This window comes from Bacidia gigantensis, assembly GCF_019456465.1.
Source record: "Bacidia gigantensis strain McMullin 20006 chromosome Unknown contig_175, whole genome shotgun sequence".
Lineage (NCBI taxonomy): Eukaryota > Fungi > Ascomycota > Lecanoromycetes > Lecanorales > Ramalinaceae > Bacidia > Bacidia gigantensis.
Window position 1 is genome coordinate 490,154 of NW_025408595.1, and position 23,036 is coordinate 513,189.

General features: G+C 46.4%; 9 protein-coding genes across 9 annotated transcripts; 7 read left to right on the plus strand and 2 right to left on the minus strand.

The window, feature by feature from the left end:
- Positions 1-120: 120 nt before the first annotated feature.
- On the plus strand, positions 121-941 carry KY384_002906 (uncharacterized protein; the record flags this gene model as incomplete). The annotated part of the gene is made up of 2 exons (XM_044811428.1): positions 121-514; positions 583-941. The coding sequence occupies 2 exons, from the start codon at positions 121-123 to the stop codon at positions 939-941; spliced, it is 753 nt and encodes a 250-aa protein (XP_044671704.1).
- Positions 942-1,216: 275 nt separating this feature from the next.
- On the plus strand, positions 1,217-1,603 carry KY384_002907 (uncharacterized protein; the record flags this gene model as incomplete). Its single annotated transcript, XM_044811429.1, has 2 exons — positions 1,217-1,521; positions 1,573-1,603. 2 exons carry the CDS (start codon positions 1,217-1,219, stop codon positions 1,601-1,603), a joined length of 336 nt encoding a protein of 111 aa, XP_044671705.1.
- Positions 1,604-1,749: 146 nt separating this feature from the next.
- Positions 1,750-3,278, minus strand: KY384_002908 (uncharacterized protein; the record flags this gene model as incomplete). The annotated part of the gene is made up of 2 exons (XM_044811430.1): positions 1,750-2,164; positions 3,109-3,278. The coding sequence occupies 2 exons, from the start codon at positions 3,276-3,278 to the stop codon at positions 1,750-1,752; spliced, it is 585 nt and encodes a 194-aa protein (XP_044671706.1).
- Positions 3,279-4,954: 1,676 nt separating this feature from the next.
- On the plus strand, positions 4,955-5,542 carry KY384_002909 (uncharacterized protein; the record flags this gene model as incomplete). Its single annotated transcript, XM_044811431.1, has 1 exon — positions 4,955-5,542. One exon carries the CDS (start codon positions 4,955-4,957, stop codon positions 5,540-5,542), a length of 588 nt encoding a protein of 195 aa, XP_044671707.1.
- A 1,135-nt stretch (positions 5,543-6,677) lies between these two features.
- KY384_002910 (uncharacterized protein) lies at positions 6,678-8,333 on the plus strand (the record flags this gene model as incomplete). The annotated part of the gene is made up of 2 exons (XM_044811432.1): positions 6,678-7,612; positions 7,667-8,333. 2 exons carry the CDS (start codon positions 6,678-6,680, stop codon positions 8,331-8,333), a joined length of 1,602 nt encoding a protein of 533 aa, XP_044671708.1.
- Positions 8,334-11,894: 3,561 nt separating this feature from the next.
- Positions 11,895-13,762, plus strand: KY384_002911 (uncharacterized protein; the record flags this gene model as incomplete). The annotated part of the gene is made up of 3 exons (XM_044811433.1): positions 11,895-11,903; positions 12,075-12,212; positions 12,263-13,762. The coding sequence occupies 3 exons, from the start codon at positions 11,895-11,897 to the stop codon at positions 13,760-13,762; spliced, it is 1,647 nt and encodes a 548-aa protein (XP_044671709.1).
- Positions 13,763-14,846: 1,084 nt separating this feature from the next.
- Positions 14,847-17,170, plus strand: KY384_002912 (uncharacterized protein; the record flags this gene model as incomplete). Its single annotated transcript, XM_044811434.1, has 2 exons — positions 14,847-16,077; positions 16,155-17,170. 2 exons carry the CDS (start codon positions 14,847-14,849, stop codon positions 17,168-17,170), a joined length of 2,247 nt encoding a protein of 748 aa, XP_044671710.1.
- Positions 17,171-19,876: 2,706 nt separating this feature from the next.
- Positions 19,877-21,254, plus strand: KY384_002913 (uncharacterized protein; the record flags this gene model as incomplete). Its single annotated transcript, XM_044811435.1, has 2 exons — positions 19,877-19,900; positions 20,628-21,254. The coding sequence occupies 2 exons, from the start codon at positions 19,877-19,879 to the stop codon at positions 21,252-21,254; spliced, it is 651 nt and encodes a 216-aa protein (XP_044671711.1).
- Positions 21,255-21,610: 356 nt separating this feature from the next.
- KY384_002914 (uncharacterized protein) lies at positions 21,611-22,066 on the minus strand (the record flags this gene model as incomplete). Its single annotated transcript, XM_044811436.1, has 1 exon — positions 21,611-22,066. The coding sequence occupies one exon, from the start codon at positions 22,064-22,066 to the stop codon at positions 21,611-21,613; it is 456 nt and encodes a 151-aa protein (XP_044671712.1).
- Positions 22,067-23,036: the final 970 nt, after the last annotated feature.

Here is a 23,036-nt window from a genome sequence, read left to right on the forward strand (position 1 = left end):
ATAACTTGTTGCAGCCCTTGGGAGCATCGCGCAATTTTCATCCCAGCAATCGTGAAGTTTCCGACTCCCTGCGCATCCCACCCAAGCCACCAAACCTTTGGCATACTACGCTACTTGATAATGACATCTCCCAATGATCCGGCAGGCTTCTCAGTAGTGGATCTAAACTCCTCAGCCTTCCTGAAACTCCCAGCTGCCGAACAACTCTCTAAAGCCCGCGCCAAAATCGCCACTCAACGCCTCCTTGAGCAAAAATGCGAAGCGATGTCCCTTGTTTTCGATACGACTTGGACTGCCTGGTTCGCCCTTCTTAACGGTTCAGAATTTGGCTCACTGTGGAACCAGCTTGAGCGTCAAAGGGAAGCCTCCTTCGAAGCTACCCAAACCGCACTTAACGCCTACTTATACACTGCACGAGAGTGCGCGGCGAATTGGGAGTACGACTTAGACCTGTTTGAGGCTATACACAATTTGAGCAAAGAGGATGGTGGGCAGGTGATAGACCCAATTGGGTGTTCGATTTGGAGGCTGTTGACCAAGAATAAGATGGAGAAATGGACGACAAGGAATATCGGAATGAAGGCGGGGGGGATAAGAATGATGGAAAGGGGCTTATATGTAAACAAGGAAAGTGGATGGTCACCGAGAATCCGATTACCGGGGTCATGAAGTGGGAGGCGACCGAGAGAAAAGAGAATAGGTCTCCAGTGATCGCGGACAACGAATCCGACCGTACACCCCAATGGTCAGAACTGGAAGCCAGATTTCTCCTTTCGCCTAATCATTCTCCGTTGGCAGAAACAAACCCGTTGGGCAATCCCGTATCTGAATGGCCAGCTTTATGGCGCGAACACAATGCTGTAAATGTCGTGCTGTGTGCAGTACATAGCGCACGAAAAGCTCGCCAGCAAGAGCAACGTGTTGAAGAAGAAGGGAGATAAGACTCCTGTAATAGCAAACATCGAGCTTGATCCCATACCATCCTCGCCAAAGACTAGAGATGCCGCCATCATAGTGCGATGAAGGTGTGGGGCAAATTCGGGCTAATTAAACTTGACATTGATTTGAAATTATCTGTTGGCACTTACTTGTTTTGAAATTGCATCCACTCGTACTTATCCATCGTAACTAAAGTACCTGCCTTTTCTTAAGAACTCTAGAAAGCCGCCTTCTCTCAATCATTAATCGATTATTTCAGACGTTTTAACCAGTTGAAATGCACTCCCATCGCGGCTCTATCCTCCTCGCCAACTATGCCAACCTTCTCCGCGAGACACTTATCCTCAAATCCACCGTAGAAGCAAACCAAGCAATGGTGTCCAGCCTACCCGACCTCTCTTCGGCCTTAACCAAGGTTGTCGCAGACCTTTTCGCATTGATCCAAGATATACGCACAACTATGGAGGTTTTGCAAGGGGCGAAGGGCGGAATCGTTGTGTTCTTTTTAGTCAGGAAGGAGGAGAAGAGATATAAGAAGCTAGTGCTAGTGTACAACGGGGCAGGCGAAGCAGCCGCAGAAATGTAAGGAATTGAATGAAAAGAGGTCGCAATAGAAGCTGACTCTAGGCTTAGTGTCGACATGGCAAATGCGACGAGCCGATAGTGGCTGAATTTGACCGCGGCGATGTAAGGAGAGGGCGTATTTCGAAGAGAAGAGGGAGGGAGAGGGCAGGGGGGAGGAAAGTTAGAAAAGTGGGAGACATTAGCCACTCTCTCGCAATTGAACTTCATTCAACATCCATCTCCTTACTACGGCCCTAGCTGCAAAAGGCCTTCCACCATCTGCTCACCCCCTGCATCCACAATCCTTACCAAATCCAACGCCACCGAGCTTTCCTTCCGCGCCTCCAACCAGTCTCTATAGCCCCTCGCAGCCTGTAGCGCAATATCATACGTAAACCCCGTATAATACACGGACGGGACTTGGTCAATTGCGAGATAGAGTCGAGATCCAAGATAGATGTATTTCTCCCCACATTCGGGAACTGGATTGGAGATCTCGACAGGGGATTTTGATACTAGCACGTCAATGGTAGCGTTCACGATCTGAACGGCGGTGTCGCGCAGCATTCTACTTTTGGCGCCGGAGCCAATGTAGAGCGTTAACGGGGGCGCGGAGTTGAGGATTGGGTACTTTTCGTCGCTGCTGTTTGTGATGTTTGATCTGTGAAGGTTCAGCTGAGTTTAGGTCTTGTCTTTCTTTGGTAGCAACCTGGCTTGGAAGAGATCGTGAGCTTACAAGTCTCTTGAGGAAGCGGTGACCGCGGTCGGTATTGATCTTGTTGCACATCTAGTCGTCGTGCTTATTAGTGAGCAACAAGCCATCTTCATCAGCTGCAAACCCAGGAGTAATGCTGATAAGAGTCTGCACATCATTGTTGCTAGCAATAGTCTTAGATGTCGTTTGACTGGAAAGCGGATATGATCTGAAAGTCTTCTTAAAAGCTTGATTATAGAAATCGCTATGAATTCGGAGTCTTTCGTGAGGCTATGATAAGAAGTATTAGCGATATATATACAACAATGATATGATATATGGTCGCGTAGCGCTTGGAGCGACTTTGTTGGTGTATCGCATAGATGTTCCTCGCATAGCAGCGCGTTGGATAATTATCGCATAGTGCCGCAGATAAATATCGCTTAATTAAGCGATACAAAGATTAATACATAGTGTTAGCGACTCTTACATCTAATTGCCGGTAGATAATATTAAGATACAATCGCCGGCGAAGGATCTGGGACACATTAGGAGAGAAGAAAGGTGCTACAATTCGGCTTGCAGGTGTGTGCTTTTACGAAAACTAGACTGCACAATAGTCTTAGCCTTCCTTATTGCCTTCTTTTACTCTCTTCTCATTCCTCCTCTGCCTTCCTTCGCCTTCTTTGCACTCTTCTCTCGCCGATTTTCGTCCTTCTCCTCCCTCTCTCCGGCCCCCTTCTCACCTGCCTCTTATCTCGCTCCCTCTCCCCTCTCACAGCAACTATGCAAAATCCTTCTCTCACATCACCCCCACCCTATCCAACCACTGCTGGGCCTGAGCTTCCGCTTCTCCGACACTGCATACCGTTAGCACCTCTCCCGATAACCTCTCCTAGCCTATTACTTACATCATTCTGACCACCCTCTCCGCATCCGCATACACCCCTGCCAGCACTTCCCGCTGCTTCTCCGCCTTCCTGAGTGCCCAAAATTCCCAAAGGCGCCCCTCTGCCCGCAGCAACGATTTCACAATCTCGGGAATAGTGCTTATAGTGAATGAGAGGCAGGCGCGCGTCATCTCTAGACTAGCCTCTAAATGGGCAAGCCCCTAGACCACAGATGGCTTCACTTCTAATTAGGCGTGGAGGAGGAGACTAGCGCGGAGCAGGTCGGAGAGACGGGTGGTGAGGGCGGAGATGCGGTTCGACATATTGCAGGGGCAAAGAGAAGGCGGGATTTTATGGGATAGTAGTAGTTGTTGATGCGTTTTAGCGGTGATCAAAGAAGAAAAGGCAGGTTTCAACAATGCTTAGATGATTGTAGGTAGCTCTAGCAATAGTATAGTTGATTGCAGGTTATTAACTTACTACGAAGTGAGAAGAATGGATGCAAAACAATACGTAGTACTATATAGTGTCAAATCTGAGATGTTCCCCTCACCTTCATCGAAGCGTGGTAGTGGCATATCCACTGGCGCTCAATCATTCTCGTCTTCGCTATTATTTGGAGAAGGCAGCGCCAATTGTTTGTACATTGAACTCCCACCGCGCATACCCTTGTCCGGGGGTTCCCTATGCCCATCTAGGAGGTGCGCTGGATGAAAGGGGTCGTTGCATGAAAATTCGAAGTGCTAAGAGGTAAAAGTGCTCGAATCACACCGCTGTAGAATCTTGAGGCAAAGCGCAAAATTCGGCTAAGAGGCAGAACTTTTACTGCTGTCACCAATGTACGCCTCGTGCCTCGTCGCTCGGACGCTACATGTTGTAAATACTAGGCTACGTGCAAGTTACCTCTGCTAGAAGGCCTTATAATCATTACATCTCGGCAGAGAAAAGTGTCTTCTTTAATACTTCGGCAAATTCAACCACTACTTACCGCATATCCTCTGCTTAAGGGCAAACTGCGCGGAGACTGGTACATGCCTTTTAGCCTACACTCTACCCTCCACTGCCTTGATGCCTTTATCCGCCTTCTTGCCTTCTCAACGTTCATCTTAGAAGATTATCCCCTATAAATACAAATCAATTATTCCCTCGTTTCTTGTTCATTATGATCCCATTGCACAAGTCTGATAACGCCAACAAGGCAAATACACCAATAAGGCGATCAGAACGTAACACTCGAACACAACATTTTCACTCACAAACAATGGCGCCCAAATCCGACCCCAAACCCGACCAACCGCGTCCAGACTCTCCTACGTTGCCGAAGCCAAGTTCAAAGAATTCCGAAGCGTCCACACAACAAGCAACGTAGAACACGACTAATACGAAGTAAACATATCGATACTATGGTCGACGAATCTTCGAAGCTTGATGTCAGCGATGCGGTTAATTCGTCTGCAAGCTAAGGGCAAGACTAAAAGGGAATGTGAGAGAAGATTTGGAGGGGAATTGAGCTAGGGCAACAGTATGCAGGAAGTAGAGACTTAACAATAGCGAGCAAGGAAATGTAATAGTCTAGAAGATTATCTCCAAAGTACTCAATCAATCGTGCGATCTCGTAGTTAATAATACAGTCTTTCATAGCATCTCACATTTCTATTTCCATAGATATTGAGGTCAAAGCACTACATTCGCGTAGTAGAAAGAGACTCCCTAATTACGACTTATCATAAGGCTTTTAGTATTACTAATCAGATTAACCTATGACGTCAGTATCAACTTCCAACATCTTTCAGAATCTTATACAAGGTCTCCGTGAGCCACAAGCATATAGAAAAGCCCTTTGAGATAGTTGATCTCTTCTAAGGATATGACTCTCAACCCATTTTTCCTTCCACCAATACCCGATGAACTCTGGCGAATTGAAGATGACCTAACATTCATCAAATACGATAATGATGATGATCAAGGTTTCAACTGCTTCACCTCTACGCAATGCATGGCTTTCAATCAGCGCATTACGCCCCTATCAGTCAAGGATCACTTAGAGAACGGCCAGTCTATTGTCTGGAAAGGACTGATCTCACTAGGCACTTTCGATAAAGCCCGAAGGGAGATCGAGTGGCGTGAGCGTCTGCACCATAAAAGTATCTGGGCCTACAAGATCGAGACTGCAGGCCTTCAATGGGAGTCGATGGTGTGGAATCAGCAGCAGAATATCTCATTAAGATATTTGACGGATGGTAGCGCGGACATCATGATTTTCAAGGCGTCCGAGCTGATACAAGCCTTGGGGCTCAGTGGGAACATCAAGAGAGAAGCCGAGTTGGGGGCGGTGGACGAATGGCTTGCGCTTGAATGGGTACCGAAAAGCATGATACTTGAACGATGGCAAATTAGTGATGATAGTGGGCGCCGTTTGCAAGGAAACCAAGGATATGAGAATCTACGGACATGATCTAGGCGACTATCGTAAGCTTATGGTCGCTACTCTTAAGCACCCTCTATTCGTGCCACCATTGCTACTGCTATGCATTGGTGCTACGTTGGGCTTATTCAACGTTGTCAGATGGGGTTGGGTTGATTTGGTCACATCAGAGAGGCAGGTCTTTCAGAGATATGAATGCAGTCGCTTATTCCAAGTGCTTTTATCCTATAAAATGCTAACCGTAAGCAAAAACGATGAAATATCTCCCTTGGAAACGCCATCATTCTGCTACTTCAACTCATTCCTACAAGAGGATCCCTCTACCTAGCTACTACTACTTCATCAGTCGCTTGCTCCCTGTTGTTCTTTCTCATTTGCTCGAACAATTACCGCATTCTCGTTGCCTGTGCGTGCGCGAAATAGCCCAAAATAGCCATACACATACATAGTCCGCCAACTGCTTGCTGCACCTATAAATGAACTTCTAGCATATGAAAATCAGCCGCGCAAAGGGTATTCGCAGTCTCAACGACCTATCAACCTAACCCTCGCACGCCTCACACGCAAAACAACCAATAGATAGCACTTACTACTTACTATTCGTAAAATCCCCAACATTATCCGGCCACCCTAGATGCTATAATTTACGACTATCCGTTCACGTATCCGGACAACCTGCCTATTCACGACTTTGTATTTTGTTTTTACAGACCTTGACCAGAGTCCTCGCGATTCTTTTGACATTCTGCCCGCAATGTTCCGCCCGAGTATAGACTAATCTCCTCGCCTCAAGTTGTGGGGAGCCTAAAGGGGCTCGAGAAGGCGCTACGAGTACGGTCCTGCCTCTTCACTTGCTTAAATAAGATTTCGCCGATAAGCGGCCTGTGATGATAAACACCGCTGCGGCCTGGACATACACATCGACGATTGCAATACTAGGCAATTGGGGCGGGAAAAAGGTGCAGAAAGGCTGGAGTGTAAGGCTGTGGGCGAGGCTGTTTGCTTGGCGTGCTTAGTGTGTCCCTTGAGCCTTCGGTTTTTAGGAGCGGAGATAAGGTGGCATGCGAGAAGTCTTGGCACAGAAGCTGTAAACACTCACTCCGGAATTGTTGATTCACAATTGCTCTCACTTGCTACAGTACCACCTCTCCATGGAGTCAGAATCATGAAGCGGAAGCTTTCTTCTTACCTCTCATCTCCACCTCCAGAACTTGCCTCCCCAAAGCCTCCCGCTGAAGATCTACAGCAAGTACAGTTTCCCAAAGCCGAAAGCCCGCCAGTCGTCGAGCTGCAAGAGCAGGACACTCAGGAAGCGTCCGATGAGCAACTGAGCGCAAAAATAGAGTACAATGGTCGCGGAAGATCACCATACAAGACTCCCGTCACTGCAGTCATCGACCAGCTTAAGAAGGACGTCCGTCGCCTAGAGCACTTTGACAGGGCGTTGGCACAACAGAGGCTACAATACAGACGCTCAAAGAGAGAGAAAGAGAAGGAGTACGCTTCGAACTGGTATGCATTACAAGACATGGGCAAGTCTGAGGGACAAAAAACGGCCAAGTCGGGGGAGCAAAACTCGAGCAAATACAGGGAGCAAAACCCTTTGGCGAATAAGCCCAAACTAGGGCCAACGCCAGCTACTCCAGCTACTGGGAGATCCATCAGCCCGGAGAAGCTCCTAGAGAAGCTGCAGACATGCAAACCGCAAATCATACGGGAAGAGTTCCGCCTGCTTTCAGGGCAGCCGCGGGAAGCGGTGAAAGAGGTTTGTCAATTCCTACTGCAGGGTACCCGTTTCGGTTTCATCCCAACCAAGTTCAAGGTAACTTCTGCCACTTCACAACTTCTCGGAGGGACTTATCGATTGCAGGAAATCATTCAAGACGAAGAGTTTGAGGTTGGAGATCATGCATTTGGGGAAATGGAGGACCTCAAAGCCAACAGCCTCAACAAGATGGCGACCAAAATCAAGACAGAAGCCTCGATCTGTGAGTCCCAGAATCGGGACGAAAATGCTTGGTGTGATGAGGTTGTACGCCGCCTGTTGAAATGGGAGCCACATAGCCCCGACCAGCCCCGCTTTACCAGGATTGAAAACATGTAAGATTTTGCTTTGCAGTGTCCAAGGACTCGGCATGCTGACTCGTCCACAAGCCAATCCCAAATGATCAACGAGGCGTGCCTTCCCATGAACGCCGGAGTCACAGTCGAGTCAAAAAAGGCCGACTTTGCGCTGGCCATTTCTCCAGATCACCCAGACAATGCCACCCAGTACCATGCCTTGAACAGCGTGGATGTAGTCGAGCACTTTACTCTCTCGCAAATGAACGACACTTGTACGAGCAAACTCGTACTGTACGCCGGCATCGAAGTCAAGAAAGCAAGCGGGGACAAGACAAAGGCTTTGGCGCAACTCATCACCTGGCTTGCAGCAGGAATCATGAAAAGGCGAAAGTTGTTGAGCAAGGCGAACGAGAGCAGCCCAACGTCACCATCCGCTAAGCATGCTTCCACCACACCTCCCTTGATTGGGTTCCTGGTGCATGGGCACACCTGGGAGTTATTCATGGCCATCGGCATCGGTAACAATGTTGATGACAAGATTACCATCCTCGGGCCATTACGGAGTCTTACGTTCACAACGTGTGACTACAGCGGATGCTTCAGCCTATTACGGCTGATGGAGAATGTGAAGAACTGGGCACAGACAAAATACTGGGAATGGTATGTTCCTGCGATTATCGAATCCCTGAAGGGGGCGGAGAAGAGCATTGCGGAAATCATGGAAGACAATGACATGTCCGATGGAGATGACGCTTGAGTTGACAAAACTAGAACCCGTAATAGGTTCTGAAGAAATGACTTTGATGACACAACGGCTATCAACTTCCTTATCATGCACAGACAGACGTGAAGAGCCTCCCTTTCGATAAACTGACATGCGATCAGATGAACATTCTTAGATGCCTCACGGCCATTTGCACGAATGCATCAACATGCATTCACATAGATGTTCTGAGATGCCTCACGGCTATCACTAAAAATGTAATATCCTTCAAAACTGCAAGCCTATGAAGCGTCTCCGAACAGATTTTGCAACGTCGTGCTCCTCCATTACTTGAACCACCCTTAAAGACAAGCAAACACGAAAGCAATACTATTAAGTAAACCATGGATATTTCACTCAACGCCTATTGACCGTTGAACATACAATAAATGCTCTCCAGCTGCCCGCATTCCACAGGCTACGTCTATAGGGAAGCATCGCCTTTCATAACCAAGCCTCTAGCCACCACATCTCCGTCCATACCTCGCCCTATCAACCACCCTCGCCAATCCCTAACCCCTAGTCCCCCTTGCATTTCACCACGCACGAATCCCCCCTTCTCACAGCTCCCCTACCCCGACCAACCCTCCTACCACCGCCCCTTTTTGTCCTCCTTCCCTCCTCAACCCTTCTCTCTCTCCGTCCCAAAGCCCGTCCCAACAAAAATTACACGAAGTATTGAATGCGCAACCACAGCACTAGCAATCCCGTGCACGCCTCCACTGTCGGAGACGAGACAACTCTGGCGAGTAGCGTGCGGTGATGCAGATGCGCGCTGTGGGGAGCGGTGGGGAGCGTGTGGCGGGAAGGCGTGGGGCGTGCGGAGGATGCTGGGGCGGGAGGGTCTGGCGACGAAAGGGGGATTTGTGCTAGAAGTACAAGACACGGGTTATCGAAGGGTACAAATTAGGGTTGTGTCTTGAGAGACGATTTTCGGAGGCGGAAAGGAAGGCAGTGAAGAGTGTAGTAGGTAAAGAGGTTGTAGAAGAGGAGGGGGGAGAACGCTTCAATAGTTTAGGTAATACTTCTTTATGTCGATTAGTACTAGCTCGAAAGCTATTAGAAGGAATTTAGGCCTAAGGGGCATTAAAAGTCGTCGGTTGATGCTCTGTAGGCAAAAGGCTTTGAAATGCTAGTAGTATGTTTTCAATAGCAAGCATTTACAAATCTATAGTCCTTTGCCTAGTCATAGTTCCTTCATCTGAAATAACCTATACCCGGGTATTGGTTATTGACCAAGAGCCTCAGACTCTTATTAAGTAGAGTTTATGCAACAAAGTCGAGAGGAAAGAGCCTTTATTATCAGGGCATACAGAGACATGAGCGCCACCATAGCCTACCTAGAAAAAGAGAACTTTAATCCAGAGATAAGGGACTATCCTTTTCCGCCCTATTGATTTGAAGTTGAGGCAAAAGTGACGTGGAGCTTGATGCTCTACAGAAGACACCTACGCACCAAGATCGAAGGGATAGTGAAAACACCGCACGAGATGAGGGCAATGCGCTCAAAGTTTTTGCACCATAACTCTGGAACGGAAACGCCGGTCCTCGCGTGTAACATATGTTAACGTTCAACAGTTCAATGTGGAAGCGCCGCCCTATTTACAACCAACGCATTTATAGCCTTTACTGAAGACACCCTTGCTTGGATCAACAATGTTGTTCACCCGCTGCAAAGGGACTCTTAAGACTTTGGCATACACGACTTCTTCGAGAATTGTGGCTAGCAGGCTTGAGATCCTTTTGTACCGGCTGCAAAGTGGAGGAACATGTAGTAGCAAGTGGCGTGCAGAATTCTGGATTTTTCGGGGCGACTTGCTGGCGTAGGAGGGGGAGCGATTTCATGTGCTAGGACCTGATAGAGCACGATGGAAGGAGATGTGCAGATGGTGACTACGTCCTCTTATTTGGTAGACTTCATACTTTTTCGACTGCTTGCAAGTCATTGTTTACCTTGTGGGCCGATATAGAAGCCTTGCATCCCCTTCTCTTCTTCTTGTTCCAATCACAGCATAGTCTCAAGTGGGCAAAATCATCCAACTTAGTGGGTGGGTCTCGAATGCCTAAAAGAAAGGGTTAGCGGGTAGTTGCATAAAATAACCTATACTAGGGTATAGGTTACCTCATACAATTAACAATCTATACTAAGACAATCTTGAAAGAGCGGCTGTCCTATTCAAACAGACTTATGCAAACATAATAGCCCTACTCACGCATCAAGCCCTACTTCTAAGGCTACGAAACATTTCGCCCTGCCGGACTCTGTTGCTCAACCAAGTGCATGTAGATCTAGAGTTAGGGATAGTCATGCCGCTGCGTTTCGTCTAAGCATGAAGGCGCGCGAGGAAAAGTGGTATTAACACATAGAGGAGATATTTGCCAAAGTGCTTCGCGCTGCGGGCTAAGGAAGTGGAGATAGGACTTGTCGTTGGCACCATAGCATGCAGACAAGGCCTGCCGATGCTTGCTTTTGGGAGTGCTTTTGGAGCGAGCATAAGTTGGCGTATGCTTGTTTGTTGGAACTTAGTGCACTATGCTATTTGTTGTGATAGGGTTGATGTGATTTCGATAATGCGGCACCAGGCAGCTTGACGTTCGGCTAACCTTGCAGCCTTTCACGTTTCTAGTCGCCTTTCTTCAGCATTAGATCGATCGCCTGTAGAGACTTTACCTATCTTTGCTATCTCTAAGCCTCTAATCACCTATCCGGGCAATGATCTTTCGGACATTGGCCCACATCGCTGCCTCTCAGCCTTTGGTCGCCTTGGCGTTAGCTCGAAATCCTTTTAAGAATTTGCCCCTATTTACTAAACTTCGGCCGTAACATCGCTAGATAGCCATTTGCTGTCAAACCAGCACCGATCAGCCTGCACAAGTCCTGCTCGTGTCCTCAAGCCTTCCGCACTATCACTCGCCTGTCGAGCCATCGGAAAGGGTTGCCCTGGAAACATCTCCAAGTCAGAAGCAGTAAAGCAAACCAGCATCAATACAACGGTCCGGCAAGCGAGATGACATAACACAATGACTTGTCAGCTTGTTCTGTACTTGAGAATATCGATGTCACTCATTCAACAGGCCCGAACCACTGAAAAAAGTCCGCTGTCGACATAATTAGCCGTGCAAAGGTGTATTGTATTCATGCAAGACATAGTGAATCAAACCTCGCGATGCGTGGAAGACGCTGTCGAGTCTTCTCAAATCCTCCATAACATATGCATTGCAGTCGCCGTTTCGTGATAGTGACCAACCCAGATTTGAAGACGCCAAGCCGTGCTGATATGTGCGCGTGTCGCAGGGTATATTCTGGTCCCACCAAGATAGCTCCCGTCCCGGCTTGGCGAATATTTTGATTTTCGATCATGACTTGATCTTTCACATTTCTCACCCAACAATCAACTTCCATCCCCATTTCAACCACAGCGCCATGGTATGTCTTCCAACATTTCACCCAAATACCGTCGCCATCCTGCACCTGAGCTTGAGCAATCATTGCCAAAGCGCGTGCGTCGCGAGTCCGTAGACTCTCCGCCACGTCCAGTAAGTACTCAACTCACAATGTTTCGGGTCGCTTTATGAGGCAGTCGAAGAGAGTACATTTCCCAAGTGCCTCTACTGAGCTGGCTCACCGCTTCTTCGTTGGCCTCTTGTTGCTCTTGGCAGTAATTTCGAGCGGCCACTTCCAACTCATTGACCCCTCACCTTGCTTTTGACTTGAGAAGACCTAACACGCTGCAGACTCCATCATCACTCATTGACGAACCTCACGCCATCGGTACAATTTCCATCGACAAGAACGCCGCCAACAACACCACCAGCACCCAGGGTCCGCCTGTAACCAAGCGAAGGGACTCTCTCGGACGTCGATCATCCGCCGTAAGTAGTCACATTTCAGCCAGGAGGTGCGCTTGGTTTACAAGATTCAGGGCGAATCACTACGCGACTGCTCTCCAACAGAGGCAGATCAGCCTCATTCGGCGAAATCTCCTGGCTCAATCCAATCTGTGAGTGTCATTCATCAGAACTGTCAGCCGATACCAGCTGACCAACTACGCTATGTGCCTCAGGCAGCAGCAAAGCTCACCCCCAATTGCTCTGATTCAAGCTCTGCCTCAGCACAGGAACCACTTGAAGCTCAGCCACCCTCACCATCTCCACCCGCCCCCCAACCCTACATTGATCCTGTCGAATTTCATCGTCGCATCAACCCCGACTGGAACTCCTTTCCAGAATTCGAGAACGACATATACGCCGATACGCAACCGTATTCGATTTCACTAGAACCAGATTCTGCGCAAGAGAACCCTCTGAAGAAGATGCCCGCCGTCAACGATGTTTCCGATTGGTTAGAAGATCGACACATGTATTACGACAATGACGAGGACAGACAGTATGGAGAAGTCATTATCGCACAGGCCAAAGAGATCTTGGATGAGCCTCGATCGCATTCCCCGACCGCCACCCTCACGGCACCCGAATTGCAACGCATCCTGAAAGAGTCTGCTGGGAAGAACGAAGAGACTTACATCATCAAACTCTTCTCTGTTCTTAAACATGATAAAAGAATGATTATAGCCCCAGATCCGACAGCTGACCAAGCGAAGCCATGGATAGAGAAAGCTTGGGCCCAGGATGGGCTAGAAACCAAGTACAAGGCGAATTTAAGATCGCACTCTGTTCCCCCAACAACTACCGAAGACGAGTGGGTCCAACTGTTTTTGACGAAAGAGGAACAGACGAAAGGGGCATTTGCGCCCACAGTACCAGACGTGATCTTCGGCATCGAGCGTAGATCTATCCCTGAATCGCACCGAAGGCTTTTCAATAACACGTATTGTGAGATTGCGGGTGGTTGTTACAACGCCTTTTTGGCATGGGACATCAAGTCCCGGGAGCGCCCCCTGCACGAGGCCATCAATCAGTGCGTCAAAGGCGGTGCGACCTTGTGCAATAACAAATTCATGTGGGACCATGTGGCCGCCGGACTTGCCCACCCCATCGATGTGCGCCAAGGAAATGCCGCTTCAGTCGAATCCTCAACAGCGAGTTCCGTAGCGCCCGAGAAGTCCATCGACTCGTCGAAAGCCAAGTCTGTGAATTATCCCCAAGCTCATATGTCGTCTTGGGTCTACACAATCGCAATGGACCAAAGGACGGCTACTATCAACGTCAATTGGTGCTTGGAGACTTCGGCTACGAGCCAAAAATGGCATATGCATCAATTATACGAATATTCCATAACGCGTGAGGATGACACCGAGCGGGAAAAGCTGGTGCGTCACATTAGGAACATTCTAGATTGGGGTGTGGGGGCGCGCAAGGACGCTATGGCCTTGCAAGCAGACAAGATCCTGGAGCGTCGTGAGAAGGAGCAGAAGAAAGATGGCGAGGGTCGGGATCGCAAGCGGCAGAGGGAGCAGGAGTGAGAGGAGGAGCAACCAAGAAACAGACGCCGCATACTATTAACCGGCTTTGTGTGACGAATATGATTGCAGCATGGACAATGGCAGGAGGGGATGTACGATAAGATGGCACTCAAGATCAATTAGAAGAAGACGGGCAAAAATCGAATATGTCGCCATGTTGCACCCCATTTTAATGGAGAGATACAGACGAGGGGCACCCAAACGTCTAGCCACCTGCTACTCTTTCCTTCCAATCAATTTGGGGGGTGAGCATACTCTTTTTCTCATAGATCATTTCGAGGCAGCGAACGCGCAATTCGATCGTCATACACAGCGCTGCTACACAGTACGTCAGCACTGCCGGCCAAGTTATCTATCCCCACTGATAGCTATGATGAATGCCTAGCTGATACCCCGCTCAGTGGCGACGGCAAACAACCTCACCACTTTGCCACCTCAACATTCACCGCCAAGCCATATTCAACACTCCGGAAAGGGTTAATGCTTTTCACTTCCTAACGATATGTACGGCTAGTTACTACTATCTGCGGGGCCACGGCTATCGACGGAAGCCCAGACGTGTAGCCACTGTAAGCGGTGAGGGGCTCTGAGACAGCGAGGGCTCGGGTCGAACAGTGTTATGGGATTCTATCGTCTGATCATCGGAAGGACAGTGAAGGAGACGAATACTCCATGCCACGTAGTCACTTAGGAAAAGAAGTGAAGGGTTTATCCCCGAAATGAAAAGTAGGGTCTGCGTTCCATCGCAAACCGAGGCCACCAATACGATGCTTTTGGATGTCGTGTGTTGATACGCGTACTGCCGGTCGACTCGTTCTGGAGTGTTGTACAAAGTGTTGAGAGTGTTGTACAGAATTTGTTGGGAGGCCCAGCCTTCTCGCAATCTCTTCTCCCTCCATCGTCTTCCACGTACCACAATCTCAAGAACCATACAGACTTCTTTCATCCTCGAGTATTGTACAGACTTCTCCAACATTCATAGCCCATTCAATAACCTCGTCACTACTCTGAACCCGCAACACGTATACCTGACTCATTGACTCTATCTCCACACTTCACCTGCATTCCTGTTTCCTTGCGCATCATGCCGTTACCGATCATCGCCCATTGGGTCATGGCCGCGGCCGCAACCATCGGCGCGCTTTTCACCATTGAGGTTATGAGAAACAGTCTCTCGGTTCATCAAGGATATGAGATATTTGGTCGAACTCCGTTTGTTGTGAATGCGCCATCCGCTGAAGACATCTTCCACGATCTCTACCAACTCCTGACACCCCCAAACAATCCGTCGACTGACGACCTTCTCATACCCAAATCCTCAGCACCTGCAATGGCTTTTGATGCATCGCTGTTGGAAAACTTCAACGACACCTCAATCAATGCAATTCTAGTGGAAACGGGCAACGGAACACTGACAGCCATTAATACGACCGGCGTGAGCATTGTACCCGTTTCACCGTATGACGGACAGTCTGAGGATCACGTGGAATCGATCATGATCTTGACCACCTACTGGGACAAATTTCAGGCGTGGAGAAAAGAGTGGGCCAAAGGATACAAGCCTTTGGAACCCTTGTGTAGGGTTGGCAAGAAAATAATCCTCTGCATTGTCATTAACACCGTGGTGATTATATCCGGATTAGAATGGGAGCTTCAGGTGCTATGGCTTGACATGAGACGCGAACGAACCGAGCCAAAGCTTGACGCATCTACGTCTACCATGAAACCTCAACTCTGTTGTGAACACTGCTCTCAAAAGACTCAACAAGAAATCACTGTTGTTGCTCCTGGTCCATTGCATACTGACGACTTCGGCACCAGCTCGCTCGACAACAGCTCGTCAAGCGCAACACCCAATCTTTCCTTTTCCACTATCATCACCGTTGATCAAACACCAGAACCGATCGCTCCTATCACCCCAACATCCCCCAGAACAGTGCCGGAGAAAGTTGCTGACGCATCTGAATTACTGACATCGATACGTGCGTCACGATCCAAGCAAATCGTCCCGAGACCATATGTTTTGGCAGTCGCCTCGCCCTCGTCACAAGACCCATATGCGCTTACAGGAAACATCAATCCAGCATTCAGTGCTTGTACTGAACAGCAAGAACGTGCCCTAGTAACTGCTGTCTCCACTCCATCTTCGCGTTTTGCGTCTCCTGTCAGACCAGACACAGCCGCTCACCAATCGGAACCACCCTCACCGAATCGTCAAACGCTGTCGGAGCCTATGGAGCCTACTCCGTCAGGTCTTAGCGTGTCAAGATCACCTTCACGATCAGCTTCAATTCCATCTATCACACCGACAGAGAGTGAAGACAATGGAGTCTCTACTGCATCAGCTATTTCAGTATTCACTGATAGTGCAGATATCTTGGGGGGCACACAGGCGCAAAGCCTTTGGAACACAATGATGAGGTGAAGGGGGATGATCTAGCGCCAGCAGAAAATAAGAAGCCGGACAGCACAGCTTTAAAGCCAAGTGCGGCTGTCTCAGCAGAATCGTCATCCGTTGTCCCTGCGTTATCGACAATCATCGAGCCCGTCCTCGTCGTCGACCCAGTCGCGCAAGATGAACTCCCGACATCTCCATCATCTCCTGCCCTTGAGCCGGGTGAGCTAATCTCATGCGCTGCTGATGCGGCCTACACAAACACACAGGAGAGCCTTCGATCTTTTACTCCGGACACTGAGACCGTCATTTCCCCGTTATCTGCCCAATTCACGCCTCATTTCAAGCCTGAAACAGCGGCTCTCACATCGCCAACATTATCGAAAGTTCCCTCGTCGACTGAGGAGACCCTAGCGGCGAGCGAAATGAAAAGAAGCGAAAAGACTCAGCTGTCGCCTACAGCCGCTCCCTTCATAATGCCAATTCCCCTGACGCCAAAACAACCACGGACAGCTGTGCGAGCAGAGCAGGTGCAGCAACCGCCTGCACCTATGACGGTAGCGCCTCCTCATACAAGCGGCACGAAGACTCGACCATTGACGTTCATGGAACAGCTCCTCGGCCCTGAAGCAATGGCGGTCAAATACGCTGAACACGGTGTTCAACAACGACCAGATCCATCGCCGCGGCCTCACACACAGGAACGGAAAGCGCCACGTCGTGATGCAAAATTATACATCCCCCCTGGTCCTAAGAATCAGAGCCCTGCGCCGACGCCTGCTCAAGCGCCAGAGATGGCTTCTCATATATTCTATGATCCCTACGGATCACAAAACATCAAGCTTTGTCCAAAGGACAAGGAGTGTACCAACGCAGGCTGCAGCAAGGGGCACCATGGTCCGCGCGTACCCCCCTCAGTAGAAATCAAGCTCGACCAGTTCTGCAGGGCCAAGAATCGGTGTGCGAAGACGAACTGCTATCGTTACCACTGCTCGCCCGCCTATCATGAGTAAGTAAGTCTTGTTGAACTTTGGCAATGGGTAAGGTGCTTGAAGCTGATGGTCACAGTGTTTGGGGAGCCTCCCATCCGAGCCCAAGCGCTTCTTACATGACGTGCACTCTGAGCCACTGGTCGAATGAGACCGGCTGAGTGCACGATCAATTGGGTATCGCACGGGAGAGGAATAATAAAGGGTATGGTCAAAGGAACCCTGTCCATGGGAGCGACTGGCCAAACTAGGCCGGCATGGACGTCAACCTATCGACCCTTTGATGCAACGACAAATACCGAACCCTACCTTGGAGAGTGTGTTCACGAGCCACTGGTCAAACAGACCGGCGAACACCGCCAAGATCAACTCCTAACCACGGATACAGCGAGAAGAGCAGTGGAGAATATCGCACAAACGGAGCTTGTTCCCGAGGAGCCACTGGTCAAACAGACCGGCGGAGCAAGTCTAAGCCACACTTTCAGACGCGAATAGCATGGAAAGGAGGGTAGTTGAAAAGTGCTTTATTGTTTTAAGAATGAAGAGAAGTGTTTGCGGTGTATGTAATTGCATGCGACATAGCCATTTTCATAGCAGAGGCAATTAAGTATCTTCATCTTATTCCTCTCTTTTTAACCCAATTTAGTCTATATATATTGCCTTGTAGTATAGCTACCTTATTATAAGGAAGGCGGGATAGAGGTAGGAGAGTAGAGGCTTTAAGGCGCCTATCCTCTAATATAGAAACTCTATAGAAGAATAATTATTAATAGCGTAATTTCTAATAAATAAATATAATAGTAGCTAAGGGATGGTAATAAGATAGCCTCACTAGAGATAGAAGAATATATAAAGTAAATTTTAATAAATTTATAAAAATTTTAAGTTTAAAGAAAAAAAGTCTTTAAAGACTTTTTTTTAAATATATTAGTTTTAATTTTCTTAATTATAATAATACTTTAGTAAATTATATTTTACTTCTTAAATATATAATATTAATTTATTAAAGTCTTATAATAGTTTAGGAAAAAATTTATATATTATTAATAAATTTATATAATTAAATTATAATTAATTTTATATTATTTTTATTTATTAACTTATTTAATATATTATTTATAATTAAGTTAAACTTTAATATTTTTATTTATTTATATAAATATATTTATAGTTTTTAAATAAAATATAAAAGTAAATAATAAATAAAATTTTAATAATAATTTTATATTTAACTTATAATAAAGTAAATTATTATTTTAAACTTTATTTTTTATTTTCTATTATTTTAAACCTATTTAATATAGTCTTAGTTAAGCCTAGATTAAGTTTTATTTAATTTATTAAACTTAATAAATAACTTTTAAATTAAAATAATTTTAAATTTTTCCTTAAAAACTATTTCTCTAGTTAAGTTTTTTTTAATTAACTTAATAAACTAAAAGATTAATATAATAATATAATTATATAATTCTTTTATTTATATATAATCTTAATAAATACTTTAACCTTAATTTTATATAAATTATATATAAGTTTAAAACTAGTTTTATAACTATAATAAAATAGAAAAAAAATATTTCTAAAATATAAAAAGTAGTAATATAGTTTTTTAATATAGATTATTATATTTTATAAAATTATAATAATTTAACTTATAATAACTATAATTTAATAATATTTTATAATAATTAATATATTAATATAAATATAATATAAAGTTTATATTTTTATATATAATAATATTTTCTTATTCTATATTTATAAATTATATTTTTTATAAATTCTATATAATTATATATAATATAAACTTATTTTTATTTATTTAATTAAATTCATTTTAAATTATTATAATTTCTTTAATATTAAAATTAATATTATTAATTAATAATATTAATAATAATATTATTATTATAAAATAGTTTAATATTTATTATATTATAAAAATTAAATAAAGAATATAAATAATTATAAATTTTTAATAATATAATTTTATAAATAATTTTATTTTTATAAGAAATATAAGGTTAGATTCTTTTATTTAATAGAAAATTTAAATAGTTTTCTATAAAAAAGTATATTTAAAGATTTATAATTTAATATAATTTATATAAATTTAAATTAATTATATTTAAATTTAATTACTTTTATAAATCTAGTAATTATTTTATATCTAAAGTACTTTAAGCTATTACTAAAGTTTTAAATAATTTAAAGTAATATTTAGTTAGATTCTATTAAATTTTTAAGCTTAGTAAAATTATTTTTATTAATAATAAATAAGAATAGGTTTATAACCTTTAAGAGAATAATATATATATTATTAATAGGAATTATTTTTTATACTACCTAGTTTAAGTTTTATAAATTATAAAATATTCTGTTAAACGCTAATAGTCTGCTTTGGAGCTAAAACCCTAAGTCTTATTATTTATACACTTCTCCCGCGATCAAGTTTACACGTAGTAGCGAGATTTTAGAGACTTCAAACGACTTAGGCTCCACCGTTGTTGAGATGAGCGTGCTCGACTCATGGATCTCTAGTTGGCAATGATTAAGGAAGGACGGATCTATGCCAGAAAACCTAATCTCCTTCAAGTCACTATGCTATGTGCTCTCTGACAGACAGGGACTCTAGAGACGCTTGTGGCTAGTGGCTCGCCACCAGCCACTGGAGCTGTCTAACGGGAGTATATCAGGGTGAAGCACAGTACCAGGACTTAAGCGTGCATTATGCCTATATCTGTTGATTCCGAAGTCCTTAACATAACGTCTTGTTGATAGAGAAAAACATACTCAAGTTGTTTGCAGGAAAACAGAGATTTAGAACAATACGGCTTAGGGTATGGAGTTACAATTTATTCCCCGCGGCCATATAGGCGACAAGCGCTTTTTAAATCTAAAGTCTACCAACGACTTCAAAAAGGCTCGTGATGCGACGGGCCGTCCTACAGGTTTCAGAAATGCCGCCGCAACAGGATATTGGACCCTTAGTAGTTGGAATCAAAGCGACTAACAGGATACAGAAGTATGCGGCTCGAGATAGCCGGAATACTTTGGTTGTAGCCTCCCAAATGGTGACGATAGCAGAGTGCAATTGGCCAGAGTGCAATTGGCCAGAGTGCAATTGGCCATAGCATACTTGTACAGCCTCAATGCAATCTCGGCGAAGATAATGCATTCATATCGCGTATGTTGTTACAGAATTTGGACGAAGCTACAAGACGTTGGGAATATAATCAGCGCCGTTCCCTCGGACTCCATTGGTTCTCATCTCGTTCAGGCAGAAGATCACACCAGTCAAGACTTGTCTATGACTTTACTCCTCAACACCCTATGTATCTTATATCCCTCGCACTAGGATATATTATCGCAGCAAGCACAGAAGCGAAAACAACACCACGTCCAGCCCACGTATTAGCCAAACGCGCATTTGTAAGCATATGGTCATATCACCTGCCACTCCAAAGACTGACAGCACTAGAGTACACAATGTCAGCATGTTCCCTTCCCACCCCTAGCCAACCAGGCGTTGCAGCAACACGCTCTTCAGCACTTCTTGGGCAACCTGCAAGAGCTCTGTACGGACGCATTCAACGGGATGGGCTACTTCTGCAACGAAAATGGTGCTCTCACGCCCGTCGATCCTCCCACATTTCTATACAGCAACGCAGGCTCCCAGCCTTACAAGACAGCCTGTCTGGCGAACTGCATTTGTGTACCCGAGTATGAATGGGACCCCGACTTCGGAGAAGATCACGCCGCCTGCGCCAGCGACGGCGGCCCAACCGATCCAGGCGACAATGATGATGATGATAACGACGACGCATCTTCTTCCGAACCCGCCCCACAACGGCCTTGTGTTCCATCTGGATCGCTTTCCCCAAATCCGTTCGATAGCGATATCACCTGCAACGGGCTCATGTTTGGGTTTCCGATTAACGAAGACTGCGAGAAGGCGGTTGGGTTCTTAACGACGTCGAGATTGGGGTATGGCCATAACCGCTTCGAGCATACTGAATTTGTGGAGGATGGGGCGTCTCTGACTGATGAGGATCCTGATGCTACTGTTCTGCTCCCGTATTCACATACTAATGGTGAGTTGAAATGAGGTTCTCTCTCCCTGTTTCCTATCTGTCCTAGATGAAGTTCAGCTAGTAAGCTTAACAAGGCTGATTGAGCAGTGCAGGCTCCTGTACCGTGACGCTTATGATGACCAATCCACTCCAAGACCAAGACGACGACGAGCGCGTTGTCACCGATTGGAGAACTATCGCACATCGGGTTGATGCGATACGGAGACGTTGTGTACTCCCGTTTGGAATTGGTGGATATGGGAAAGTCGGTGCGTTCTCTCCCCCTCTCTCTTACTACCATTAGATATGCACCCTCTCCTATATCCTCTTGAGTCCTGTCCCTCAACCGCCTCATCCACATGACACCCTCCCGATCTCGTACAATCAACCCCTAACAATACCACAAAGGCGAGGGCAGCTGGGCCGGCCACCACGAACAATATCCCCTAACCATCCACGTCTGGGGTCCTCGCGCGCGCTTTCCCTCCGCCCTCGCAATCAGGTACCACTGCGTGACCGACGCGGCCGGCAACGAAATCTGCTCGTCCGACTCCCCACCATCTTCTTCTAGCCAAAACCCCAACAACCCGCCCACTGCCCCCGCCGGGGGCAAAATAGCAGCAGGCGGCACCTGCACCAGCCACGCCGATTGCGACGTCGCCAACTCCTTCATCTGTGCCGATTCCCACCCCTCCGCCGCCCTTATCGACAGCAGCTTCCGCGCGCCCGTCTGCACGGCGGTGAAGAACGCGGCGATGCTCTTCGCAGCGGGCGCGTTATTTCTGGAAAAGACGTGCCTCACGGGCCGGTGCCTGCTGGAAGACAAAAATGGGACGATCGATGCCATTGCGACTAGCGGGGACTTACCAAGCCATGTCACAGGCGAGCTTTATTGCCCGTGCAATTGTACGTATGTGAGTAGTGCGTGTTGTTTGAGTGAGATGGGCGTGGTGCATGAGGGACAGGGGGGGTCGGAGTTGGAGTGGTGAATGGGACATTGGAAGGGAAGAATAAGGGGGTGGGATTGAATGTGGCTAAGCAAATGCCGGCGCCGAATGGTACGGTGTGTTGTGAGGAGGGGACGGGGAGGTGGAAGATTGCGAGCGTGGTATCGGATCAGGCGCGTATATATCCGGTTTGCGATGACGGAAGTGGTTCTATCACTTTTCGAGGGAGGAGGTGATGTGTATTTGTGCCTCTGCATACTCTGTACTCTACTTAGAGCTATTATCAATGAATTCAAAAACACTGGACCCGAAGCAGACAGCTACGCAGCACAAAGCTCATCGCTGATTTTTTGCAGAGAGGGTACCTACATAAGCATTGATTGGAAGACGCTTTTTGGAGGTCAGTTAAATGTGTAACTCATTGAAACCGATCTGTATGCTTTTTGGACGCCTCCACGTCAGTCTCATCCTGTGACACCTTGTCATCATACGATAGCTAATACGATCGGAAGGTGGAGTGCCACAAGCAAGGCTTCGTGCACTCCATATGTCCCTCGGACCCTCGCAACGTCTTTAAAGAGGAACAGATGTCAAAACCTGTAACCTCAAATTCAGCATTATCGCCGTCAAGTGCTGCAAGACTCTATCGACTGAGAATCAGCTCTTCTGTAGACGATTCTTCCTCCTCCGATATATATTTTACACTACAACCTTCTGGAAGTCTAATGCCCCTCTGATGCAGCAAGCCTGCCAGACTGAAGTGTCTATTGAATGACGCCAACAGTAAAGCATTTCTCCGCTCTGACATGCTTCCTGCATTGGTGTCGGCTCCATGATCTACTAACTACTCTACGGCCTTTTCGTCGCCGG